Source organism: Styela clava, chromosome 15, assembly GCF_964204865.1.
Source record: "Styela clava chromosome 15, kaStyClav1.hap1.2, whole genome shotgun sequence".
Lineage (NCBI taxonomy): Eukaryota > Metazoa > Chordata > Ascidiacea > Stolidobranchia > Styelidae > Styela > Styela clava.
The window spans coordinates 13,838,040-13,865,900 of NC_135264.1; the positions used below are offsets into that span (position 1 = coordinate 13,838,040).

Below are 27,861 nucleotides of genomic sequence, written 5' to 3' on the forward strand. Positions count from 1 at the left end.
TCCGTTCCGCATACGATAGGCTATAAAACTTGCATTGCAGCATTAGTAATACCGCGGAAGGAATAAGTCAATTTCACTGCGTTACGGCACCGGTATGGCAACTTACCAGTACCGACCTACAGTAGCTGTAGTACTGAGCAAGACAATCGATCGCGAAACCGCTTGAAATAAGTGTAAAACAGTGTTCCCATGAGTAAAAATAAATACCGCGAAATTTTGTATGAAATATCATATCTCATAGGATTCATATAAAATTTAAGAATAAACAAAAGTAATAGCCTTCTAGCGAAAAAATTAATCTTCAACCACTGAAAATTTCAAAGCAATTGGTCTAGTATTCGAAGAGAAAAGCGACTTTTTAAAAACGTGTCAAAGAACAAGAACAAGAACAACAACAACACAAGAGAGCTATGCTCAAATATATGGACACGTAGAGTCACATAATTTTGATGACGTCATAGCGAAAAAAAAGTAATAGCCTTCTGGAGAAAATTTTTATCTTTAACCACTAAAAATTTCAAAGCAATTGGTCCAGTATTCGAAGAGAAAAGCGACTTTTAAAAACGTGTCAAGCGGTACTGAGTTAGCAGTCAGGCAGCATCTTACCTGTACACTGTAGGCCATATACGGTAATTGATCACAGAACAGTTGTTCCCTTGCAAATTTTATGTTGTTTACACTTTAGGACAGATAATTGATCACAGAACAATTCTTCCCTTTCAAATTTTATGTTGTTTCCAGTAGACTCTCATCAAAATAAACAAATATAGTAGGCTACAAGTGCTACAACGCTTGCATTACTGCACTGGTAGGACCGTGAAAGAATAAGTTACGGTAATTTCATTGTGGTAAGACACCGGTACCGGCACCAGTACCAGTATCGTACTTACGTACTGAGCTACCAGTACCGGTTAGCAGTCAGCCAGCATCTTACCTGTACACTGTAGGCCATATACGGTACCGTAATTGATCACAGAACAGTTGTTCCCTTGCAAATTTTATGTTGTTTACACTTTAGGACAGATAATTGATCACAGAACAATTCTTCCCTTTCAAATTTTATGTTGTTTCCAGTAGACTCTCGTCAAAATAAACAAATATAGTAGGCTACAAGTGCTACAACGCTTGCATTACTGCACTGGTAGGACCGTGAAAGAATAAGTTACGGTAATTTCATTGTGGTAAGACACCAGTACCAGTATCGTACTTACGTACTGAGCTACCAGTACCGGTACCGAACCTGTAGGTCTGATATTCCGTTCCGCATACGATAGGCTATAAAACTTGCATTGCAGCATTAGTAATACCGCGGAAGGAATAAGTCAATTTCACTGCGTTACGGTACCTGTATGGCAACTTACCAGTACCGACCTACAGTAGCTGTAGTACTGAGCAAGACAATCGATCGCGAAACCGCTTGAAATAAGTGTAAAACAGTGTTCCCATGAGTAAAAATAAATACCGCGAAATTTTGTATGAAATATCATATCTCATAGGATTCATATAAAATTTAAGAATAAACAAAAGTAATAGCCTTCTAGCGAAAAAATTAATCTTTAACCACTGAAAATTTCAAAGCAATTGGTCCAGTATTCGAAGAGAAAAGCGACTTTTTAAAAACGTGTCAAAGAACAACAAGAACAAGAACAAGAACAACAACAACATAATATTGAAACGATCGTTATGTCCACTACGTGTCCAATAATATTGAAACGATCGTTATGTCCACTACGTGTCCAATAATTGATGAATAAATGATGGCTGACTGAAATCTCAATTTATTTATTTCTCACTATTACGAGACGAATAAACATACATACACGTAATGGTGGAGAGGCCGCATTGCGTTTTCAATAAACAGTCTTATTTCGAATTTATACACATTGCTGCTTATTTGATGAGTTTTCAGAAAGAAAAACCCTCTCGTTATGACAAGAGTTACCCAATCGATATCATTACTTCGGCTTAACGCAACAACTTTGTAATGTGGACAGGATGTAACAAACAAAAATATAAAAAAGGGTGCTCCCGAAGTATTCGTACCAAGATAGTGCACAGCCTGCACATAGTGTGTTACCAGGTTGGAGTTGTTCAGGTAGTGCGCATTGAGGTGGTTGTGCGTCATCTTGATACGAATAATTCCGAAGCGTCCAAAAAAGTGCATTCACAGAATGATCTAGCTGTAACTCAGGAAGCAGCTATATTGTCATGTTTACCAGTAGCCTTGGCTTCAGCTAACTTTTTAACTCTGGATTCACTTTAGCCAGGAAAATAGACAGTGGCCAACTTTTAAAATTTTAGCAACACCTCTGCGCCTGGAGTACTCTTTTTCGCCTGCCTGGACAATTAGTACGGTACCACTGTAACTACAAATTGGGTGAATGAGCACTCAACTATCTTTCATTTCACATCCGATTACCAATCCACTTTTAAGCAACATACTCTTTTCATAATTGAGAATTATATTTATCATAAAATTATTTTTCTAAAAAAAAGAAATTATTGAGCGATAACTGTTAACACACAATCTAGTAAAAATAGACTTATGGACACCAATAAATGTTAAACAGAAAAGGCATTCGGTGATGTAATAAATATGGTACATGCATCAAGAGTTAAATCCAAATCATATGAAAAACTAACCTACATTTGTCAAAGGACCTGTGGTGAGTTATATTCAGTTTAAGCTACTCAACAATAGAATAATATGAAAAGGCATAATGCAGAATAGATAGATATATTGTATGAGTACTGATACCCGCATCATGGCATATTACGTAAAAGATACACAATTTGGTCAGAGTTTGGAACATAATGAAATAAAATTACGATTAATTATGAATATCTTCATTGATGAAAGTAATAACCCTGATATAAGTAATAGCCCTGGTGGGCCAAGAGCAAGGTTACAGGTAACACAGTCAAATACTAAACTAATCGCAATCCTGTAAATGACCATCACAGAATTTATTCCCACGTTTTGGATTAAATTTTTTACTAATGAAATTATGGCATTAAAAATTTGTTTTTCCGATCCTACATTCAAAAGGATGAATTTTTGTTCCAAAAATGGTCAAGTTTTGTTGTTGGAAGTGATTGATATCTCATTCAGAACAACCAGGATCACTTTAAAAAGAAGAAATGGCTGTAGTTCACTGGCACAAAAAAACATATCTATTGCTATACAAAAATCAAATTATTAGCGTATTTAATATCTACGATATACTAAATTTGTAAGCCCTGAACAAAAAGCATTGTTAATATTTTGCACCAAAAATGTGAATGTCTTTAAGCTTAAAATGCCACTAATATAACAATAGTGCTCGAAGCAAAAGAAAAAAGTGATGCATAGTACAAGAAAATTAGTGCAGTAATGAAAATTAATAAGAAATTGGACAAAAACTAAAGTTTGAATAAAATTGATATTCAATGAAACAATACTCATGATATAAAGAAATTACTTGACGACAGAAAGCGCTAATCAACTCAATCATTCAAGAAAATACAAGAATTATACTAAATAAGTAACGTTGTGGTCACCATTCTACATTTACCGGTAAGTGAAAAGATGGAGCGAACGACACTAAAAACTTTGAAAGACGAATTTCAGCACTATTAGTGGTTTCTAAATAACATCTCTTCGTTTATCAAGCAAATATTTTTCACCGCTAAATGTTATTTAGTTATTGATGAAATAATAGAGCATCATATTTAACAGAGGTCATACTTTAAATTAATTATCGATTGTATCAAAGAATTGCATTTAGAAAAAAAACAAACAATTAAAACACACAAATATATGGAATATAATTCAATCAAAATGAAACCTATCTAAATGAAAGCTACAATGAAAAAACAAAATGTATTTTTCAATTTAGCAAAAATGAAGCTTCGATCATCTTTGAGGGAAATGAATATTTAGCAGACTAATAATTATGATAGTAGATCGTCTTTTTCATAAGTTATTAATATGAAATGAAAACAATAAAGGTTCAAAGGAATATATTATCAAAGGCAGAACTTCAAAATTTTTAACAATCAGCATCAATTATTCGACTTGAAATCCTATACGTGAATATAGGATGGGATTTACATATTTATCCTGGGGCGGGGAAAACCGATAAGACGATAACCATTGCCTTTCACCCGGTTAGCATGCAGTTGACTATTTTGTTGAAATTTTTCAAATATTGCAACAAAGGGGAGCAGTCTGTAGTCAGATAATGAATCAAACTTCATGATCAATAACTGATCGAAAATCCTATTTAGGGTATGGAATGTAATTTTGGCAGAGCATGATATATCTTCATATCGCTTGGCAAACCTGAGAGAGACAACATAAAATGAAGAAACTGTATCAGACAAATACTTTTTGGCTTCGAGATTTCACCAACAATCTTCAAGAATGTTTCCAAAAATATACATCCTTCAAAATGTCTAGTTTTTGTTATTTTAAATTGATCTTGCATGCCTTTGCTACAGACGCTACTATACATATGAAGCAGACTGGGATTGCCTTGAACACAATTATTACATGACTCTTCACACACTGTGTGAGGCGACATAATGAGGAATTGAATAAAAGACGATTTTCCTATTTTACCAGAGAGAGAAGAAAACCATTAAGACAGCCTAACCATACAAACAACCATGGTCAGATTATTACATACAAGAATCTAACGTGATGTAACATCAATGAGAAAGCTGATTAAAATTAAACGATCTATGATGGCAAAATGATTAAAATCGGTGCTCCCGAAGTATGCGAACCAAGATGGCAGACATCGGAACATAACATGGGTAACAGGTTAGGGTTAGGCGATAATTTCTTTCCAATTTTCCTTATTTTAGTCCTATTATCAGTTCGAAGACTAGCCAAGAGCCTCCCGTAGTATTTATACCTAAAATTATGGCCTAACCCTAACCTAGTACACATATTACATTCCGATGTCCGCCATTTTGGTTCACATACTTCGGGAGCCCCTTAAAATCATATACCGGTACACACTGAGGAATGTGCCAAAAAAAAAACAAGCAAGTCAGATTCACAGTTCTTTATAGCACAGTTCCCTTCTCTTCTGACTTTATAATACAGTGTTTAATAATAACTCGTGCTACATAATAACATATATGGAACAATTTTTGAGGTTACTTTTGGCCTAGAATAATTATTATTCACCATCTTTGGCCTATTTTCATATTAACATTCGGACAGGATATAGCATTAGGCAACATGGTGTAAAAAACTTTAAATTATTCTGCCAATTTCCTGTATGTTTCAGTCGGATGTTCTTGTTTTTTATTGCTATCAGAAACAGCTGTATGATATGAATCAGAATTTTGTACCCCCTTTTGGGTAATGTCTCCATTTTTAGGGATATTTTCTGCATTTGTTGCTTCATGAAGTTCTTCAGTAACTGGTATGTGTTCAGAACGGTTCTCACTTTTTGGAGTACCATGAGCACTTTGGCTCTTATTTCTCATGCTCATACGTCCTGTTGTGATCAAGTCTCCAAAGCCTTTTTCATGTGAAAATGCGTATCCCGAACGGGGGCGATTTGATCCTTTTCTTTTAATCAAGAAATGATCTTTGAATTTTGCTAACTCACTGAGTGTTGATGATTTAGTTTTCTTTTTACGCAGTTTTCTATCCTTGACTTGTTTCTTTAAAATCTGTACAAAGTAACAGGTCAATACAAAAATCATGATCAAATTCAAGGTTGCCATATTTGTATTCCCCATAAGCTAACAATAATGGCAGATCTGGGAAAGTTGGGCTTGAAATAGGCTCGGAACACAGCTCTGTATGATTAGCTGCTGATATGAAAGAATCTACTTTTCAGAAATCTATCCAGCTCGGCACTACAAAATGTGATTGAGCAGCAAAAATTCAAAACCAATATCTTGAAGACCTAGTATAACCGAGCGACATAAAGCAAGAAATATACAATTATAGTCTACATACCTCCTCATTATAGCTAGGGTAAAGCATTTCATAGAACAATTTGATTGCAAGTTCAGGTAGAACGCAAACAGTAGTTGTCAAGAGTACTGTGAACCACATGTTACCATCATTCATTGTGTTCCTGGCAGCTCCTACAGAAAGAAGAATAAGGAATAAAATATGATGTCTGAAGCTTGGAGTAGGGATGTAGAGGATTTTGGAGTAGAGATATTGGACACTTATACAGTTAGGGGTACTCCTGAAGTATGCGAACCAAGATGGTGGACACCGGAACGTAGTATGTGTACCAGATCAGGATTAGGCCATAATTTTATTCCAATTTTCATTATTTTAGTTCTATAACGAGTTCGGGAACTAGCCAAGTGACTCATGTAGTATTTGTACCTGAAATTATGGCCTAACCCTAACCTGGTACACATACTACGTTCCAGTGTCCACCATCTTGGTTCACATACTTCAGGAGTACCCAGTTATGTATATGGATGGTTTTTGGTACCAATTGCCATTCAAATGGCATTCTCTGTAGATGTTATAATTGACTGCCATACAGTTCGGTGGTTTATGGTCTCAATTACCATTCAAATGACAAACTCCATAAAGGGCATATTGGGCTGACATTCAGTACCTTTTGTGTACTCACAGTCAAAAATGAAACTGATTGATATTATCAGAATATAGGATGTTTTTTTTCACGTATTAAAAAAACAGAAAATTTGAATTTTTCTATAAAATTTCCCTCGTTTCGAGTATATGTCAAATTTGATAAAATTTAACCCCTTGACCGCATAATGAGTTTGAGCTTTTTTTAAAAAAAATATACTTACCAATATAAGGAAAAGTTTCAGGGGACAAGTAGAACAAACCATCACTGTACAAGGCAAATGACATCACAAAAAATATGGCAATGCTTCCCCAAACAAAAAAATGATTAATTGGTGTCCAGTACTGAGTGTCCATACCAACCTGTAAAAAAAAAAAATTAAATATAAAAATGATAAGATCTTCTCAAAAAGAGTATTTGATCACAATTCTGTATACTTGGAATTTAAATCTACTTTATTCAGATTGATTTAAAATTCTTAAAGCTGAAATTCTCATTATTAATAGAAAATTGAGAGTTTCAACCGCCTATGTAGAAAATACAATTATCATATGAGACAAAATGTCACTAAAATAAATCGCTTGTTTCTTACTGACTATGTAACTTTTACTATCACGTTTCACCACCTGCCGAATGTACACATTGAACAAACCTAATTAAGATGAAAAAAATGCATTTCAGTGTGAAGGAGACGCGATAAACCAGTGATGGTCATCTAGTAGCGTCACTTATAAGAGAGTGAGTCTAACATTAAAACCCAATGAGAAAAAAAGTCAAACATAAAACACTAACAAAAGCTGTATTTTAAGATACATTTAAGCGACCCGATATCCCAGTGTCACACTAGTTAATGGGAGAAAACGACTTCAGACTCCAAAGCCTCTAATTCATCCAAAGCATATAAATGAGTACCGGAAAAGCTAAACTGAAAAGATACTGAATCAAGTATATCAAGTCACATATCAACGACTGTTATCTAAAGACTTGTTCTAATCAGAGATGAGAAACATCTCATAGACAGCAATGCTAAGCAATTATATCGAAACTGATCTGATTTTCAAAAGTTTGGAAAATTGGAAAAAAAAACGTGGCTAAAAATGTAATATTCATTTGATATAAAAAATATTTTCAAGTTGACAATTCATATAAATCATATAAAATTTGATATCTTCATCCTAAAAGATGATTGGAGATTATTAGGTCTATGAATTCTATTCACTCACTTTCAAATTCACGATAATAATGAGACTCGTTGCAATAACAGTTCCAACACTTTGTACATTAGTAATGTCTGCTCCATCTGTTGCACTGTTAGTGTGAAAAGCTCCATAGGTGAAGAAGAACAATACAAGTGATGTCAGAATTCCTCGGACAATACTAAAATAATGAAATCTATTTTTTTGTTTCAAGCTTAAGTTTTGCACACATAGTCACTAAAAGGTATGCAGTTGAATTGAGCATAGAAGAAGTGATTTCCTGCCTGCCCCATATTGTGGTCGTTGCAAAATATCAATCCAATTTTTAAGAAAATATTTATATTTGTCAACATTTTAAAATTATTATAAAATGATTAAATTTATTAAAAAAAAAATTAAGATGGAAATTTTACACATTATAATATCCCCAAAAATAAGCTCTCGTATCGCATCTATAAACGTGCGTTTAATATAAAACTTTTTCTCATTGTTTAATGTTTATTGTTTACAATATCATTTTTTCTACTTTTCAACAATACTATGTATTACGTAATTTCAGGTTGAATATGAGAACCAGTAACCATGGTTGATGTTGAACTAAGTAGCATGAGTTCTGAGGCACATTTTGTTTTTGATAGGAAGTTTACAAATGAAAAAAAATGACTCAACATCTCTTACCTTAGAAAGAAAATTTTCTTGTTAAATCCTTCATTCTTCTGACCCGGTAAATATAATTTAGGGAATCGTATACAGTATGCATCATTCAAGTCCTGAGTTATCGGAATAATATAATGTTATTATATTGACAAAAATGTAAGGCGAAATATCAGAACACTCACTTTAATTTGACAGTATTTCAATTTCAGCAGTTCGTGATATAGCAAGATGTTTATATAAAAAGGTGAATTTAAATCAGAAAAGGCTAAAATAGGTTTCAGGATCTAATCAAACAACCCAAAATGCTGACAACAACAGTATATTTTATAATATTCATACTTAATTGTTCAACAATTGTTGATGGTCAAAAAGTTGGAAACTTTGAAGATTGGTTCACTAAGCCATTACACGACTGGTAATTTTCACCCAAAAGAGTAAATGAGGAGCAATAGCATCTTATAGAATACATTTCAATATTTACAGACATGGACCATAAATAGAATTAAGGCGCTCTGGAAGTATGTGTACCAAGATGACGCACAACCTGAACCTTAACCTGGTACACATACCATGTTCAGGTTGTGCGCCATCTTGATACACATACTTCGGGAACACTAGAACTAATATGAAATTGTAATACAATATAAATAAATCAAGTCAATGTTAGTATGAGACACCACCATCATGCAATTAATTTTACTCTAAGAATCATGCGAAATTGAATGAATGAAGATGAAAAGCATGCAAAATCCTGATTATTTCAAAGGTGAATAAAACAAAATGAGTATTAAGAATTTTCGATCGCTCAATAAAATAATTACAATAACATATTTTATTACAAAGAATTGCCACTAGGCAAGTGTGCCATCACTTGAGCAAAGATAATAAAAATGCTATAAATACACCATCACCAATGAAAGATAATTAAAATAAGAAGAGGATATGTATATCAATTAGACACTCAAAATAATCAGAGGCAGAGTATAAAGCCAAAGTAAGAAAGAAATTATAGAGCCACCATTAAGCCAACAAGAAGTATGTTATTTAATTTTAATCCATGAGCATTATCCAAAAACTCAGCCAGACATATCACTATAAGAGCCATCAAACCAATTTATCGAAACAGTTAATAAAGATTAGCCACAAAGATAAATTAAACCATTTCCAATCTCTGGAAAATTTAAAATATTTGATTCAAAGCAAACTTTGTTAATCAAAACTTAAAGGAAGAAAAGATATAAGGATAACTATTTCTAGCCTTGAAATAAATAAAATTAGCCATTTTTTAACTGAAATGTTGAAAAAATTGACCAAGTCAAAATAAAATCAAACAATTTTTGATATTGATTCAAACAAATAAAGAAAGCACGAAGAAAGAAAAAGGTCAGCAAAAAAGCACACTACTTCTAGCCCAAATAAGCCACAAAATGGCTAAACTAACCATTTGTTACACCCAAAATGTTGAAAAAATTGACCAAGTCAAATGCAAATCCAAAATGAAGGTTAAAATCAAAATATAATATCAATTAGAGAGAAGTAAACTGATTAACAAAGAAGTAAAAAGGTCACCAAAGCCAGAATAAGTCACCAGAAGCCAAACTAGCCATTCAATTAATTATAAAGATGAGAGAAATTAGCCACCAAGCCAAATTAACCATTCCATCACCATTGCTTTTGTAAATTTACCTGGTCCAGCAGTGCCAACACGATAATTGGCATAGAAGTATAAACGACGTTGTATAATGTCACCAACCATGCGTCGTATATCGACTGTTTTAAAAGATTTACTCAAATGAAATTGAAAAGCTATTTATATTTAACAGAAAAACAACACAGACGACAAATGATAAATGATTTATAGTACAAATAAATGAAAGCATTGAAAACCAGTCACAGAAAATTTAAAAACCGGTATATTCCAGATGAAACCAGTTTTGATAGCAGGACCCTATAAACATAAAACCAGAGCCGAAACTTGCCATTTTATTAGAATAGCTTACTAACGTCACTGTCAAATATAAAACCATATCAAATCTCATGAGCTTTTTTCTCACTTATGTTATTAATATGAAAAATATTTGCTTTGAACTGCATGTTACGTAGAGTGTTATTCTAGAGCCATCTATCTTCGTACTTAGATGAAATTTGGTAGTTTTGTTAAAACGATATTTCCATTATCAGAGCTATATTACCACAGTGCATACAACATTTCATACAAATGGTGTGTGAAACACACAATGATGACAGTGCAATGATAGACTATAAGCATTATAGAAGATACTCTGTTAATCAAATATGTGGTGTTGACTTTGTGTATTTCCCATATATAGTTCACAGAAGAATATAAAAAGTAATTCGCCCATGGATATTATAATCCTTAGTAATTTGTGGATAGAGCTTGCTTTTTCGTAAAGTATCAAAATAATTTTGTGAGCGTAAATTTTTCCTTCTACTTGTCCAAAATTCTTAGTATAAATTTCAAAACCTTTTTTAAACTTTTTTTCCCTTCAAAATTTTTGTTGAAAATATCAAGCTTGAGGCGTGAAGTTAAGGGGAAACCCCATATAAAAACTGACTTGCAACCTGTCATATGTTTGTGAATGATACATGGAAAATACGTTTTCGTACAGAATGGTGTGATACATCTATCCATATACCTGCTCAAATAAGCCAATACATATTATGGGAAATGAAGAATATATAACGTTGTAGGAAGCCACAAATTTTTCATCATAAACTGTCTGAAGTCGCAGAAATGTAAAAAATTTCATTAAAATGAATAAACAAATTGCAATGAACAATAATGCTCAATTTAATCCAGTAAACATTATGATAATTATAAGACTTATAAGATCTTCCTGAACCAACCATGTACTGAATGAACGAACTGTGATGCTGACTTATCGACTTTATCACCCTCAGAAAAACCTTTCACATTATATTCTACCGCTAAACTGCTCAAAGTGGGAAATTTCATGGCCTTCAATATGCAAGCTAAGTTAAAATAGTCTCGAATATTTTTATATAATTGTTTATAATTTTGAATATTTTCGCACTAGTTTTCCATCACGATGTTCTTTTCTACAAATAACCAATTTTACTAATAAACTTCAATTCTTATTATATCAAATTATCATAAGACTTCCAGATATTATCTTTTTATATAAACTGTCGTCTTCTTTCACTTAAGAGTCCAGACTTAGTTCTGAACATGTTCATGCATATATATATATATATATCGATATTATCGTTATCATTCAACCATCTTTCTCCTATCTCGCCTTATAAAACATTGTGAAATAAGGAATAATAAATCTTTTTATAAATTTATATTTTACAATAAAACATTTATACCTGCGCTTGAAATCCACAGAAAAATGCATACCAGAAATGCACGAGTGTGAAGGCAAAATTTTTGTAGAAAAAATATCCGAGAAATTTGCACATTCTCATATAAGACCAACGACCATGAACCAGTAAAAGTCTTTCAAGATACCTAAAACACATCATATAAAAAGGTATGAAATAATTCTTTATTTTTAAGTAATTAGACATGTCAGAAAATTCAACGATATTCAAATATTTATATTCAAACAGAAGTCAAATTTCATAAACTTGCAAAAAATCACAATTAATCAATTAATGAAGTAATAGCATGGAAAAATACTTATAGAATACTCAATTATTTAGAATGGGCAAGTTTTAAAAACATCTTCACTCAAGGATAGGGACCTCCTGAATAACACTATATGCAATATTATAAAAGTAGACATAAACAACATAGCAATGATAGCATAGCCGTAAACAAGGCAAGTGAAACTCCATTTGTAATGTTTTAAAATCTGGAAACACAATAATCAATCGTCTCACCTGAATTGACCAAATGAAAAATCGGATGACAACACAGCTTGCGTTCCTTCCTCTCCACTGATTCCAACTCCAATGTGGGCAGCTGAATAAAAATAATAATAATGTGGGCGCTCCAGAAGTATGCGTATCAATATTGAGGGAAACTAATTCTGTTCACCTGCATTACATCAAGTTATATAAAAAGACAAACCTATTGGCAAGGGTCATATTCACTTGGCTAACGCAAACAGTCCCCGAACTCATAATAGAACTAAAATAAGGAAAATCGGAATAAAATTATGGCCTAACTCCAACCTGATACACATACTACAAGAGTACAGACAATTGTGCATCACTTCTGCTAAGGTATTATGCGTTACCTTATTATATTTAGCAGCTCAGATTGAATATTTAAGCTAAAGACTATCTATGCACTCCAAGCCTGCTAATGCTCAGCCATTCATCATTGAAAATTCCAAGAATGAAAATCAAAATCAAACACTTGTTCTTACCTTTTATCATACTGACATCATTAGCTCCATCACCAATCGACAAAGTGACCGCACTTTTATATTTTTTGACGAGTTCAACAACTTGAGCTTTCTGTAATGGAGTCACTCTACAACAGATTACTGTGGAGCAGAATGTCGCCAACTCCAAGAATAATTCTTCAAGCTCAGGAAGCAACGCATGTGCCTGAAAAAAAATATTTATGTTGAAAAAGTTTGATAAGTGATAATGATAAGAGTAGTGAAAACCAAAAGTGTTCTGAGTGAATTATTATGATGGGAATAAGTTTATATATACATTTGGAGGCAAAATTTTGAACTCATTGGATATGCAACTACAAACTATTCGTTTTATAGAGAAATTAGAAATGTAGCATAAAACCGTTTCATTCCATATTGATTAACAAATTTAAAATTGTATTTTGAAAATCTAAATTTTTGAAAATCTAAATCTGAATAGGAGAGTGGCATAACACGGTGGGGTAAAATTTAATTAGCTGTTTCGATATAGAAATAAGAATTAAGAAAAAAAACCGATGGTTTAGTTAATCATACTTAAGTATTAGTATATCAGTACTCACCAAACTATATCCATTAATGACGAGTCCATATTTTGCATCTTCATTCAGCATTGTGTTTGCACTGTTGGATACTGATACAAATTCCTAAATGTAAGATAATAAAAGTCTCTTTACTTCAAATAAATATTGAAATCATATTTTAAACAGTTTTCTTTATCCGATTATCTTAACATAACTTCTTTAGATCATTCTCTTGATTCTAATCTTAACCTTGGTAGAATATATATATGGATAACAAACAATCAAAACACTTTCCATATTCATGAAGTACAAACACATTTTACAGCATAGCGGCAAGGCCACTATGAACATAACTGACACCAAACTGTTAAATTGTAATAAAAAACTTCAACAATATAATAAAAATCATTATGATTAATGGTCAAGCATTTTTGATTACCTCTGTACTTGTCGTTCCTTGAACATCATTTTGATTCGCTGACGTATCCCTGATATCACTGAGGGCACTCTCTATACTCTCTCGTACCTATAATTCAATAAAATAAAAATTTCTTCATGCCATTCATCAATATTCTGAACAAATCATTTTTCATTCGAATTAGTTTGCTCAAAACAAAGTGACCGCCAGACAATGTTCCCACTCATTTTTTGTAGTATATGTGCGCAGAAATTTTGGTGTGTGCGCACTTTTTTGGAAATGATTAATATTTGTGCAAAAACCAATGAAAAAATTTTGCCGTTCTAACCGGGTAATAAGTGGGCCAACAACAAACTTTCTCAACCTGCCAACTGAGAACATTGTTATATTACATCGAAATACGTCTGTGCGCAGTAAATCTATGCGTGTGCGCAGCCTCTGAAAGCTGTGTGCGCGCCCACACGCACAAACCTTGGAGGGAACACTGCCGCCAGATATTCAACTAGAGGATAGAGTACTAGTAGAAGAATTACAACCAAGTGCTATAATAAGTTAGCCTGCAGTTCAACTCAAGTCAATACAACGAAAAATAACTAGTTACATAAGGTAAATTCCTAACATTAGAAAACATTGCAAAAAGGTGTTCTAATAAATTGTTCCCCCAAAATTCAAAGTCTCAACCTTTGCCTAACAAATTATGAAATAATAAATTAGCTAAAACAAGATTCCAGCCTCTTCCAAAGCCAACAGATAAAACAAAATTTACACATTTGCATTCTATGTAAAATATCCTTTTCAAATGATTATATAAATTACATACCAAAATACATCATCTACGATTACCAAAAAACGTGGCTAAAACCAAACTCACTTCCTCCAAAGAGCCAGTACTGATTACAAAAACATCTTTCATGTCTTCAGTCAACATATTGCAAGAGTAACCGATATTAATTGCAGTCTCCTGTTTATCTCCTGTCAGAACCCAGATCTTGATATTTGCACGAGTTAGATTAGCAATCGTTTCTGGTACTCCATCCTGCAAATGAAAAAGTGAAAGTTAAGATGAAACGTTAAGATACAACCTTAAGAAAGTTAAGATACAACAGGGAAGCAGATGACTACAGAATTTTCAGAATTTAGCTAAGAGATTTCGTATTTACCAAGAGAGGCAATGAAACCGCATATTCATAATATTTGAGTATCTATTTTATATCTATGATAACGTATCTGTGAATTTAAAATATAAACTGTTCAAATTTGAATTTTTATTCTGATTAAGAACATATTTATTAATCTTATTTGTATTATCACCAGCAAATTTGATTTGTTATTTATATTTTATATGTGCATATATATAAAGAGTGTGAATGTCATACAATCCTCTACGGCACAAGTAATAATCGGGGTGTTAAAAAAGTTACGCAAAATTAAGGTAAAATTTTTCGTCAGGGTAACGTTAAAAAAGTAACTGTTAAAAGGCGCCGGTCGAGAAATGTTCAAATGGCATTTCACCGTAATACAATACTGTTATGAGGTCATTAAATTTTTCAGGTAGCATTTCATCTTAACTTCTGTTACTTTTGCGTTACTTTTTTAACACCTTGTATGTGTGTAATATATTGTGGTTAAATAATGATTTTCAGTATGAGTAGATGCATGAATAGCGCATGATTGCCACCAGGTATATTCATGTCAAAGATAAATAGAGCACAACGGGTGTATAGCAAAACGATATAATTTGCCGATGTTTCGAATTTCTATTCAGAAAAACTTCATCAGGGCATGATATGAAGAGTACACTATCATATATATATAGAGTAGAAAAATAAAAAAAAGATAGTAAAAATTAAACGGCATGAAAAACTGGAAAAAAAAAAAAGTAGATGCATGTCAAAGAAAGTAGATGCATGTCAATATCCTTATATCTGTGTTGGAGCCCATTCGGCCGCACCCAAACCAGACTTCAGGAAACCCTTTTTTCTAAATCTTATGTGAAGCATTGGTCATTCACAATGTGTTTATTATCAAGTCTAGTTATTACTCTATCTGGTGAAACATTCAAGAAAAAGTAAGCAGCAGTCTGTGCTTTGTGCAATCATTGATAAACAATGAAATAACCTGTAATTTATCTTCTATAGCAGTTGCTCCAAGTAACGTCATGTCTCTCTCAATTTCTTCATAAACCGCTGCCAACATGTCATCTCGATCGTCAATTGCAGTTAAAGCTTCTTGATGACGAATTTTCCAAACTAAGATGAAATTGGGAAATAATAAAAATATTGCTCGTTGCAGTATACACCCTGTATAGTTTTTGTGCTTTTTATTCTGAAATTTCAGCTTTTTCTCATTTTTACATTCATTTTTCATCTCAAATAGAACAAAAGCATAATGGTGACATTTTGAAACGTGCGGCCAACTGCTAATTCTTCCCAAACTGGGTTGAAATTAGAATATAATTTAGAAATTTTAAAGCTTATGTTATATATACTTAGGGAATTGTTTCACTTTTTTTCAGACATATTTTTTCAATTCCGAATTTTAGCTTTTCATTTTATTTATAATTAAATATATTATTCATAACCTTAAGGATAATACTAACTTTTTGAAATGTAAACTAAAAATTCTCATTCCTTTACCACTCTTGGTCTCCATAAGTTCTAATATTTAAATTTTTTCAATCAGTACAAAATTCCTTACCATCGTACACTTCCGGATCCAGTTTCTTCATTGCAAGACAAAGTGTTCTGAGACCGTCAGTGGCAAAATCTTCCAAATGTTCAGAAGTTAGATCGTTCATTTCTGCATTTTCATCAGCTTTTAATCTTTCATAAATAACTGAATCTGCTCCTTTACAGAATAGAGTGATTTGACCTGTGCAAAGAAAGTAAATGAAAATTTAATAACAATGATTGAAAAAATGGCTAAAAAAATATTTGGGATAACGATTTGGATAAGGGAGAAAAAAATTGGGCTGAAAAGAGTTCATTAGTTGGGAATTGGCTACAAAGAATAGAGTGATTTTACTTGTACAAATAAAGTAAATGATGATGAACATCAAATGAAAATGGTTACTTAAGAAAAATGGCTAAAAAGATTTTGGATAATACTTTAGATAAGTGAGAAAAAACTTGGCTAAAAAAGGTTCATTGATTGAGAACTGGCTAAAAAAATAGTGATTTTATCTATACAAAGAAAGTAAATAATGAAGATTAAATAAAAATGTCTGAGAAAAATGGCTAAAAAATTTTGGATTACAATTTGGATTAGTGGGAAAGACTTAGCTAAAAAGGAAAGATTGGATAACAATTTGGATAAGTGGGAAAAAACTTGGCTAAATAGGAAAGATTGGATAACAATTTGGATAAGTGAGAAAAGACTTGATGATAAAAAGGAAAGATTGGATAACAATTTGGATAAGTGAGAAAAGACTTGGCTAAAAAGGAAAGATTGGATAACAATTTGGATAAGTGAGAAAAGATTTGGCTAGAAATGATTTATCATTTGAGAATTGGCTAAAGAGAATATAGTGATTTTACCTGTGCAAAGAGAATAAATGATGAAGAACATTAAATAAAAATGATTGAGAAAAAATGGCTAAAAAAGATGGTATACCGAGTTGGATTAGTGAGAAAAGACTTGGCTAAAAAGGGTTCATTAGTTGAGAATTGGCTAAAAGGAATAGAGTGATTTTACCTATACAAAGAAATTGAACAGTGAAGATTGAATGAAAATAATTAAAAAAATGGCTAAACGGATTGGATAACAATTTGGATTAGTGAAAAAAACTTGGCTAAATAGGGTTCATTGGTTAAATAATTGACTAAGAAGAATGGATAGCAAATGGATTAATTGACTGAAAAGAAATTTGGCTAAACTGGTTAGTTAGACAAAACAGTTGATTACATAAAACACCATGAAAATGAAAAGTCGGAAAGTACAGGCAAGAAAGAATTAATTAGAAAAGAGAATTGGATAGAAAAAATCAAAGGACTTACAGGGATTTATTAAAAAGATATGTTAAGGAAAATGATAGAAAATCTGGAAGATAACATAAGAATTATAAGTGGGCTACATAAGTAAAGTACTCTTACCGTCAGGACTTCTAACAATTACGGACATCCTTTTTCTTACGTTGTCAAAATCAAGGATGGCAAGGACTTCATATTCAACGTCATTTCCTGTAGTAGAAAGAGATGATTGAAGATATTATGCTTATTAAATGACCGAATATGTATTCCAAGAAACACATATCTTAATAAGCAACACAGGCAAAAATACACTGATTTACAATCTCACCAATAAAGCTCTGCGTAAGTAAAATTAAAATTTTTAAATATTCGATTCAGAAAATATTTATTCGTTAATCATATTCTAGAATCAAGAGATATCTGATTTTGGCATTCTAAATTTGTCCTTTGCTCAGGGTGGGAGAATTTGGTCAAAACATTAAAATCCAATAACAGATAGTCAAGTACTCACCCATCTCTTTCACAGTGATCGTGTTAAAAGTCCTCGATACGAAAACAAATCCAAAATTCCTTGCTGCAGAAACAAGAGCATTTTCATCAGGAGATTGAGCCTGGTAGACGAGACTTTCTAGAAACAAAATAAAAAAATATTTGTTACATCATAAAAACCAATCCAAGTTCGTACACTTGCAAGATATTATTGGCTAATTTAGCATATTCCATTTTCTACCCAGATTGGTAATTGGATTAGAAGCTCATGGTTTCAGATGTATATAATCCATCTTTCCTCTCTAAAGTAATAATATGAAAAATACTATTCTATTCAAAGCTGTTATAGTAATTTGCATGTCCGACGTTGGCCAATGGAGTAAAAATTGGATAGGATAGGATTTACATATTTATCCCGGGGGTGAGGAAAGCCGATAAGACAGCCTAATCATATGGCGAACCACGGCCTCTCGTTCGGTTACCAGTCAATGTCTGGTATGGGATTAGTTAGCCAGTTATTTGGATAGATCTACATTTTCCAAAAGCTTTCAGCTGCCCATAAATAAAGAGCTATTCTGTAAGATGGGCTTTATGTCGATATCACATTCAGAATTTATGTAATGAAGCAAATTTAAATTGTTATTATAAGATAAGAAAGTATAACATATTAAAAGAAAATCCAATATCATAAGCTTTTAAATGCATTATCAAATGTGAGAAGTCATGAATTCGGAAAAATAAAACACATCCTCTTACCGTCTTCCTTTATCTCCGGCATTACAGTATGACACAGGGCGACTAGTCTGAAGAAATTATGGCAATGTTCATCATCAGATCGCATTTTATCAACGAGGTCTTGGTCATGGAAGACAAATTTTCTCTCGTAATATGAGTTGAAAGATAGATCAACGATTGGAGTTGTCTGAAATAATTACATGAAGAGATCAGAAAAAAAGGTACTCCCGTAGTGTGTGTACCATGTTAGGGTTATGCCATAATTTTAATCCGATTTTCCTTATTTTAGTTCTATTCAAATTCGGGGACTGTCTGTTTTAGCCAAGTGAATATACCCTCCGCCCTCCATATTGGTATACATACTTACGCCGAAAAAAAATACTAAAATATAATCCTTGTTATATGTAGAATATGAAAAATAAAGGGGTTTTCCATATTTGGTATTTTGAAAAAACGAAAAAGAAAAATTAAATTAAAAAAATTAAACATAAAAAACATATATAATGCAACAATATAACCTTTAATTTTAATTAATCAAAAAATCTTAAAATATTAGCTTTTCGGAAATTTTTATGAGCAATTTCTGAGTTCCCGGATTCAGAAAAAAAAAATTTCTTGTTAAACATTCTCACCTCGTCTGGTTGAATCCTGTTTCCTTGGTTATCGTACAAACTTCCATAACTTTTTCCGTTGATCGAACATTTTTTAAAAACCATGACATTCTGAGTTAAGGTACCAGTTTTGTCAGAGAAAATATATTCTATTTGTCCCAGTTCCTGATGCATTAAAAGTTTTTTTAAATCCGGTTTAAATGCAATTCAAAATTTAAAAAATTGTAAGCCAATAACTGTCATTTATAAGGATTATCAAAAAATTTATTCTAACCAAATTGGAAAATTTTTTCAAATATACAAATATTTAAAAATTTGGTTTCATATAATATTCATGATATTTTTGCATATCGCGCCAATTCAAAATTACAAACGATTAGTCCCTTCACACAACTTGATGTAAAGTAGGGAAACATATTGGTACACGCACTTCTGGAGGACCCAATTATATTTATTCAAAGTGAGCAGATCCTGATAATATCCAAGTTTACTGATAGTTACAAGACCCTGAACCCAGATCAAATTTAAACAAATCAGACTTGACCCAAGTCTCCCGATCTCCAGTAATATCTTACCTCATTCAGAGTAGTCGTCCTTGCATGGGCAGGCAGATCCTTCTTGCCATAATACATCTGTCTATCCCAGTCTATAAACCATGATTGCATAAGACGGATAACTTCCACGCTAGAACAAGAAATGATGTTTTGAACTCCATAAACAGAATTTAATCCAAATTTTGATTTATCCGATTTTCATTTTCGATTATCCAAAATAATGTTTATATCAGACAAGTATTACTATTTATAGTATATTTTAAGCTGGTTCTACACACCCTACTTAAACAGAATTTAAATTGAATCCAAATATCCTATTTTCATTTTCGATTCCAATTGTCTAAAATCATGTTTATATTAGACAGGTATTACTAACTATGAAAAAATGAAAATAGTCAACTGTAATGACCAATATAAACTGCTGACATCAGCAGAATTTGTTTAAATTACCAGGTAAGTCTTATTTAATCTTTACCGACTACCAGAGCAAACCTAAAATCTAATGCCAATTTCAACTACTAACCATTAGATTAAATAAAAAATGTTGAATTACTTATTTTCATTCTCACCTTACGTATAATGATATAGGCACAACTGTGTTGAGAATAATAATATATGACCAAAAAGCAAGAAATCCTGACATGTATATATTTGTGATATAATCTTCCCAAGGTTGGTAAAGTGTGAATTTCTAAAAAAGAGAAAGACCATGAAAATATTTTTGTCAAGGAAATATTTCGAGAAATTCTTGGCAAAACAATCTCGAGTGGCCAATTGGCTCTACAGCTGATAGCACATTATTATGAAGAAAGTTAATGAAACACGCACCAGTTATGAGCGTAGCATTGCTAAGTGTGTTTAAATAAATATCATGCTTGTTTGGTTAGGCCAATGGATGGTTTTAGTTAGTGATTGTTTAGACGAGCAAGTTGGGAAAGATTTTAAAAAGTTCAACATTTCCAAGAATTCATAGGCACTCTGCCATACTGTACAGATAGGTGTAAGAATAGTTATACGGTCACAATTGCCATTTAAATGGCTTCCTATGAGGTCTAAAGAGGGTAATGAACTGTAATTCCAGGCATATTTTTAAAGGTTACTCAAAGCATGAGAAAGTTGACAAAACTTTTTGAAAAAAGAACTTACAATTCCAATTTGTGATTCCCATATTGTGTTCCCAATTGCACAGGTTGTTGCGAGTGTGAGAAGAAATCCAAAAATCTGAATACAGAAAAAAAAAAACTTAACATTTTATGAATGAATGAAATCAAAATGTCAAATAAATTGAGTAGTAACATCGTAATGTCAAATTCTATGAAATAGCCTTTTATCGGCTTTAAGTAGTAATGTCATAATGTCAAATTTTAGGCAAAATATTTGATTCTATAAAACTCTAGAAAAATTTCAAAAAAGGCTGAGAAATAGCCTTTTAGCGGCTTTAACCATATTTAAGTACTAAAAATTTGCCGATTACTTTCGGAGAAAAGTAAATATTTCCAACTAACAACAAGAATTTAGCAATACAACTTAAATATACACCAGTGTCCAATAATAAAAAATCTTACCATCCAAACTAATGTATTCATCAATCTATCAATACTCGTTCTCTTCAAAATAGTTTTTCCTGTCATTAGATAAAGATAATAAATCATATCCTGTGCAGTACACAAAGTAATAAATAAAAATTTAATTTGAAGATAAATGAAAATTATTTTTTGCAAGAAATATAAATATTATTCTTTATTGTTTTTTTATTACATAGATAGAGTATTTAATATCAAAATATACATTTTTATGGAATGAATCCAAGAATATGCTTCATTTTTTATAATAAATTTGAATGTTGAAATAAATCAAACTTATTCTGGACGTCTCTGATAGTCTTCAGTATATTAACAAAGTAACAAACATTTAAAACTTAGTCTCAATTAAAACAAGGTTTCATAGAAATCGAGCTGTCAAAAATGAATGATGGTAATGTATTGATCGAGACGATATAACTTTTAGAACGTGTCTAAAATAGATTAGTTATTGTGTGTCAAGCGCACAGTCGGCCTGAAAAATTGAATGATTTATCATTCTGAGAAAATTTTGGAGGAAATTCGAGAGTTGACTCAAGAGTTCGAGGGTTGGCTCGAAACTCTTGAAAACCCATGTTTCCGCCCGGGCCCGCTAGCTTATTCGATCTAATTTGGCAATTAGAAATTTCAGAACACCCCCCCCCTTGGGTTACGCCCCTGGGTCAAGTCGTATAAAAAAAATGCAGAATGTATTAAAAATTGATTCAATTTGGACAATCTTGGGCCTCGCTTTCGCCTTATTTTTCTTACAACATTTTATGAACTTTTTGTCTTGCACAAGGTAGAACAAGCACACATCGCTAAGTAAGGTCTTATTATATATTGGAAAATCAAAATCTTTCAGTTCAGTGATGCCTACCAAATTTTCTATGAACTGGGTGTTGGTAGTGGATACAGGATGTGAAAATTTCAACTTGCGGTGCCGATGCCATAGTTATCAAGTCAAATGTTTCAACCACAACTCTAATTTTATCATAATATTTTTAGAATACAGTAAATATAAGCACTGGAATTTCATCCAGGAAATTTATAAAATGCTGAGTCATTGTTTTGATTCTATTATTGTTAGACAGAGCAGGGATATTGATATGTCATCTCCATTGAATAACTTGAAGACAACAAATATTGCTTTATACAAACAGAGTTCATTGAGGCGGAATACAATTGAAAGCATGTATAGCGAGATATAAAAAGAAATGCTCAAATAATGGAAGGTACTTTGAAAATGATAGGTAAAATTGGTGTTATTATAATACAATTTTGACTATAAAATGTTCTTTAAAAAAAGAATATCTAAATAATTTACTCTAAATTCGAAATTGATATTTGAAATTGGTTTTTTTTAAATTACACTTTTGACTGGAAAGTTCAATATATCATGAAATTTGCTATTGGGAGTACTACTACTACGGGAGTACCCAATTATCGTACCTGTATTCATCATAAGCTTCGTGTCGGGTCCAGCGAAAATGACAATTCCAATGCACCAATCAGTATTTCTAACTCTGCATCCTCTGAGAAGAATCTTTTCATTGTCCAAAGGATATTCCTGGTCGTTCCATTGCATTTTACCACCAAATTTATGAAGAATTTCATTTGGAGATTCACAAGTTATTTCACCTGGTTACAGAAAGTGTAGCTTGTAAAGGTGTTGTTCAATAGAAGAATGATAGATAAATAGCTCAATATTATGCCATTTATGACAATTCTTGACAAAGAAAAAAAATTATCATTTTGGGAACAGAAACTTGCATGGCAAAGATAGAAAATATTTGGGGCTCCAGAGGTGTGTGTACCAATATGAAGGTAACAAATTTTGTTCGCCTACTTTACATCAAGTTGTGTAAGGGGACTGAAACCTATGGGCAGGGGGTCTTGGCTAATATAGAGAGTCCCCGAACTCTTAATAAACTAAAATAAGGAAAATTGGAATATAATTATGGCCTAACCCTAATATGGTACACACACAACGGGAGTACTGAATATATTATATAGCTGAGCTGGTGAACCACTCACCTATTGGTCACAAAAGTAGACCACCATGTTTCCTGGTGACCCCTCAACTAACGAAATATTGTAAAAAAATTATTAATGTTTAGCATCATTGAATAATTTGTAATTGGTCGGCAATAATTTAAGCTAGCGTATGTGAGCTATTATAGTCATTTGCAATATGAAGCTACTGGCAATGAAACTGTTTCGATGTTTATGTTGCATTTCGAAACAAAAATTAGTAAGCAAAACAACGATTCAATTGACTGATTTTCCCACAAAATTACATTAAAACGTCCTGACTGTCAGTTTCAAGAGGTATTATGGTATTGATTTTTGGTCTGGTATTGACATATCAGACAGGTGATATAAAGCTAGATGATCGCTAAACGGTAACAAATTTTGGATAAAGCTAGAGATGACTGAAATATGATTCGAAACGCTGGAGATTTATATGTTTCAAAATGTTTTCATGCATAATTATTTTAATTATGATATAAAACTTTTTAAAATTTTTTTTTGATTATTTGAGACAAAAATCCCAAATTAAATTTCAATTCAGATTTCAATAGCTTAAATCGACAAATTTCGAATGAAATTATTTGATAATTTCGAATATTCAATCAGTTCCTAACTTTCTTACTTGCAATACGATTACAGCAAGGGTTGCCGAACTTTTTGTTTGTGTGGTGCCAAATTATCAAAGAAAAAAACTCACAAAGCGCGCTTACATTAAGAAAATGCTGCTTTTAAATAGAACTCAATTTTGTGACCGTTAATGTGTACTTCATGCCTTTTAAAGTTGAGGCAAAAGCAACTCGCCGGGATACACTCAGCAACTTGTTGCGCGTACGGCGTACCCTTTGTGAAAAACTGCTCAACGGTATTCCTTATTCTTCAAATTTGTGATTATTTGTAATGGTATATTATAATAGAATAAAATCATCCCCCAATTCTTTCTGAGCTTGTTAATAAGCTTACCATTGAATTTGGATAGTTCCCTGATGTCATCTCCAATCATTCCAGTATCCGGTATTGCCTGCTTCACTTTCAAATTTGTTTCTCTAAAAATACAAACAATCCTGTAATCTGCTTGTCTGAAGAAGTCTGATTTTGGTCAGACGAATCGTTACAGAAATACATTTTTAAATGCCTAGTATGGTCATGTTTATTCCTGCTACAGCATCCTTGCATTATACTCATACGGATCCACTTGCACAAAGGCATTTAGGAAAGATTAGGAGTCTTGTGTAACTTCTACTGATAATTGCAAAGATTAATTTACAAACTGAATAAGATAAATTAAGTTGGGTGTACCCTGTCAGATAACAGGATTACATAGTACATAACACCTCTGTGTTGAATAACGAAGAAAACAGAAGTATAGTCGTATTTATAATCAGAAAACTAGACTTTATAAACTTTCTTGAAAAAAATTTGACTTTCCCAAATTTACTTGATTCTTTATAATAGGAATTAGGAAACAAAAATTATAAAAAGAATAAAGAATAAATATTATTCTGGTTAAAGAAAAGGTTATAAGTAAGCTTAATCAAATGATGAACAACAGCCTAACATTCGGTTAGCATGTTGGTATTTCTGATATAACAACTTGATAGTGCAGAAAGCCATACCCTATCAGCAGTTACATAAACCACCCTGCGACCACGAGGAATCAAGAAATCATGCAGAATGCTTGAATAGGAAAAAGAAGATTACAGATAAAATCCTGCTTCACGATTTCATGAATCCTTACGAATTTTCTTGATTATAATAAAAATAAATTACTTACCCATCAAGTTCAGCAGTTTCAATATAAACAAGATTATTTTCATCACTGCTTGATAGTAAAAGTATGTCAGCCTGTCAAAAATATATCAAAGTGAAAATTTTGTTCAAATCTCAGGGAACAAAATAAGCAAATAGTCACAAAGGATTGTTGAAGATATCGAAATGTAACACTCTCTCTCTGAAGTATAGTTAGTTTTCTACACGGTACTCCTGAAATATGTGAACCAAGAAGGCGGACACCGGAATGCAGTATGTGTACCAGGTTAGGGTTAGGACAAACTTTTATTCCAATTTTCCTTATTTTAGTTCTATTACGAGTTTGGGGACTAGCCAAGTGACTCCCATAGTATTTGTAACTGAAATTATGGCCTAACCCTAACCTGGTACACATACGACGTTCTCGTGTCCGTCATCTTGGTTCACATACTTCTGAAGTACCCCCTACATTAGGTTTACATACTACAGTAATTAATACATTTCACAAAAACAGATAAAAAAAATCATATTCAAAAATCATAAAAAATTCGATAAAAACAACTTACTGTCACAAATTGATTATTTTCTAATTTTACTAAATCACCAACACAGCTGTCCATCCATTTTACTTCTTCCAATCTGAAACAAAAAATGAAATTCATAACAACGTTGTTCAATAAAGCTAGACATTGCATTGCTAGGTATTTACAATATTAAAGATGTAGTGGGTGCCATTCACGGCTGGGGAGACTCGACTCGTTTCGTGACGACTCGACTTTGAATCAAACTTAACAATTTACTGGAAATCAGACTTGACTATGGAATTGGATGACTTAGGACTCGACTGTTTTCCGATATTGGTGACGCACTGTGAACCAAGTTACGATGACCCACAGTTTCAGGATTTGTGACTCATGGTGCCATTTATGAAAAAATTATTGTGGTAGCTGTAGTAAATAGCTGGCTGGGACATTATGGCATGGCAGGTGGCAAGACATGACCAACCTTCAGTTCTCAAGATTTCATGGTGTGTGGGCCCCATTCCACATGACTTTCTGTAGAGCATGGATTAATCCAATTAAGCGGTAAACTCTAATTATTTGTGGGGAAGTGGGGAATTTGCATAACAAAATAAGAAATCTAAAATTAGAAGTTAAACAGTAGTAAAACACCCATAATGATGCCACAATCAGTCATGGATTGATAGCACCATATGTCAGAGCAGACATCTTAACAAACATTGAAGTAATAGAAGAGAAAATTTCCACCACACCCACTGTGTTGAAAATTACTCTTTAAATATGGGCCGCAAATAAACCAAACATGAGTCACACATTCTATCAATAGCCTACACTTGGGTATAGGTTAGGAAAAAATAAGTTGAGTGAATATAAAACAATAGATTGCACAAGACAATTGTGTAACATTTCAGCGATACCCCCCTATGATAACGAGGAGTTCTACAATCCTTTCATATATATCTATTCTCCCAAGATTCATGTTTCACAAAACAACAAAAGGTGGTGCAGTACGATGGTAAGCACAATTCTAATGGTTAAAACAATGTTTTTTGTACTTATGATTCATAGACGTGAACATATAAAAAAATCATATTTTTGATTCACTTTCAACTTCCTGTGAAGTATCGAAAATTACCGAACCGTATGTCTGATATCATCAAATTAAAACATAATAATTCAACATTATAAAAACGCTACTTATTTAAACATATTTCAAACATGTATTTGTTTTAAACACTCTCCAATCAAAGTAGGATTTTTAAACCATGGGGATGATGCGGGGTTGGGGTGTCAGTTTGACTTGACCTAGGGGGTAAATTTCGCAATTTTTTATAAAAGAAACTAATTTTTCACTAATATACAATCGACTATCATAAGTTTCCTGGTAATGATGGCATAATCTTGAAAAGAAAATTTTTCTTTTGTGATTTATATGAGTGAAGAAAGACCGTCTTAAAATAATCTTCAGCATGTAAATATACCAAGCACTAATATACAAGTTATATAAATTTTGTATTCATTAATAATTAAACTAATGTACATTCTCCAGAAATACAGTCCAAACAGTTAGCTGTGTAATAAATGAACAAACATGATTCCCACCCATGAAAGTGTGTGAGTATAGTAAAGCAAAAGTAAACATTGTTAATAGTGATACGTTACCTGTTACATATGGATACATAGTAACTAGTAAGGCTGAATTGATTATTAATACACTAAGCAACAAAAGCGTATTATGGTTGAGCGGAATTTGGAATTTTCAAATTAAAAAGTAATTGGTAGCCATATTCTGTATATATATCATTCACAAAACACTTTACTTACTTGCCATTTCTTAAGGTCAATGTTTTTCTGTTGTTTATTTCGTCATCACTTTGATGTCTATGCTGAAATATTCAATAATTTGA

The 27,861-nt window shown here is 32.4% G+C and overlaps 1 protein-coding gene across 2 annotated transcripts in view; it reads right to left on the reverse strand.

Annotated features, from left to right (window-relative positions):
• Nucleotides 1-2,444: 2,444 nt before the first annotated feature.
• LOC120333630 (phospholipid-transporting ATPase ID-like) overlaps nt 2,445-27,861 on the reverse strand; it is a 30,873-nt gene continuing 5,456 nt past the window's right edge. The window contains exons 5-31 of one of the 2 annotated variants that reach the window (XM_078109593.1): nt 27,779-27,840; nt 26,000-26,072; nt 25,459-25,529; nt 24,648-24,730; nt 23,106-23,294; nt 21,660-21,718; nt 21,241-21,315; nt 20,664-20,785; nt 20,116-20,224; nt 19,562-19,705; nt 18,951-19,116; nt 18,217-18,333; nt 17,829-17,915; nt 16,435-16,608; nt 15,856-15,986; nt 14,609-14,773; nt 13,759-13,845; nt 13,359-13,442; nt 12,781-12,964; nt 12,290-12,371; nt 11,774-11,915; nt 10,106-10,189; nt 8,441-8,532; nt 7,790-7,943; nt 6,790-6,928; nt 5,966-6,096; nt 2,445-5,673 (exon numbers count right to left, since the gene is read on the reverse strand). In XM_078109593.1, the coding sequence (XP_077965719.1) occupies nt 5,254-5,673; nt 5,966-6,096; nt 6,790-6,928; nt 7,790-7,943; nt 8,441-8,532; nt 10,106-10,189; nt 11,774-11,915; nt 12,290-12,371; nt 12,781-12,964; nt 13,359-13,442; nt 13,759-13,845; nt 14,609-14,773; nt 15,856-15,986; nt 16,435-16,608; nt 17,829-17,915; nt 18,217-18,333; nt 18,951-19,116; nt 19,562-19,705; nt 20,116-20,224; nt 20,664-20,785; nt 21,241-21,315; nt 21,660-21,718; nt 23,106-23,294; nt 24,648-24,730; nt 25,459-25,529; nt 26,000-26,072; nt 27,779-27,840 (3,426 nt within the window). In that variant the 3' untranslated portion in view covers nt 2,445-5,253. Of the gene's footprint in view, nt 5,674-5,965; nt 6,097-6,789; nt 6,929-7,789; nt 7,944-8,440; nt 8,533-10,105; nt 10,190-11,076; nt 11,161-11,773; nt 11,916-12,289; nt 12,372-12,780; nt 12,965-13,358; nt 13,443-13,758; nt 13,846-14,608; nt 14,774-15,855; nt 15,987-16,434; nt 16,609-17,828; nt 17,916-18,216; nt 18,334-18,950; nt 19,117-19,561; nt 19,706-20,115; nt 20,225-20,663; nt 20,786-21,240; nt 21,316-21,659; nt 21,719-23,105; nt 23,295-24,647; nt 24,731-25,458; nt 25,530-25,999; nt 26,073-27,778; nt 27,841-27,861 lie in introns of both variants that reach the window. The other variant, XM_078109594.1, reaches the window with a different exon arrangement.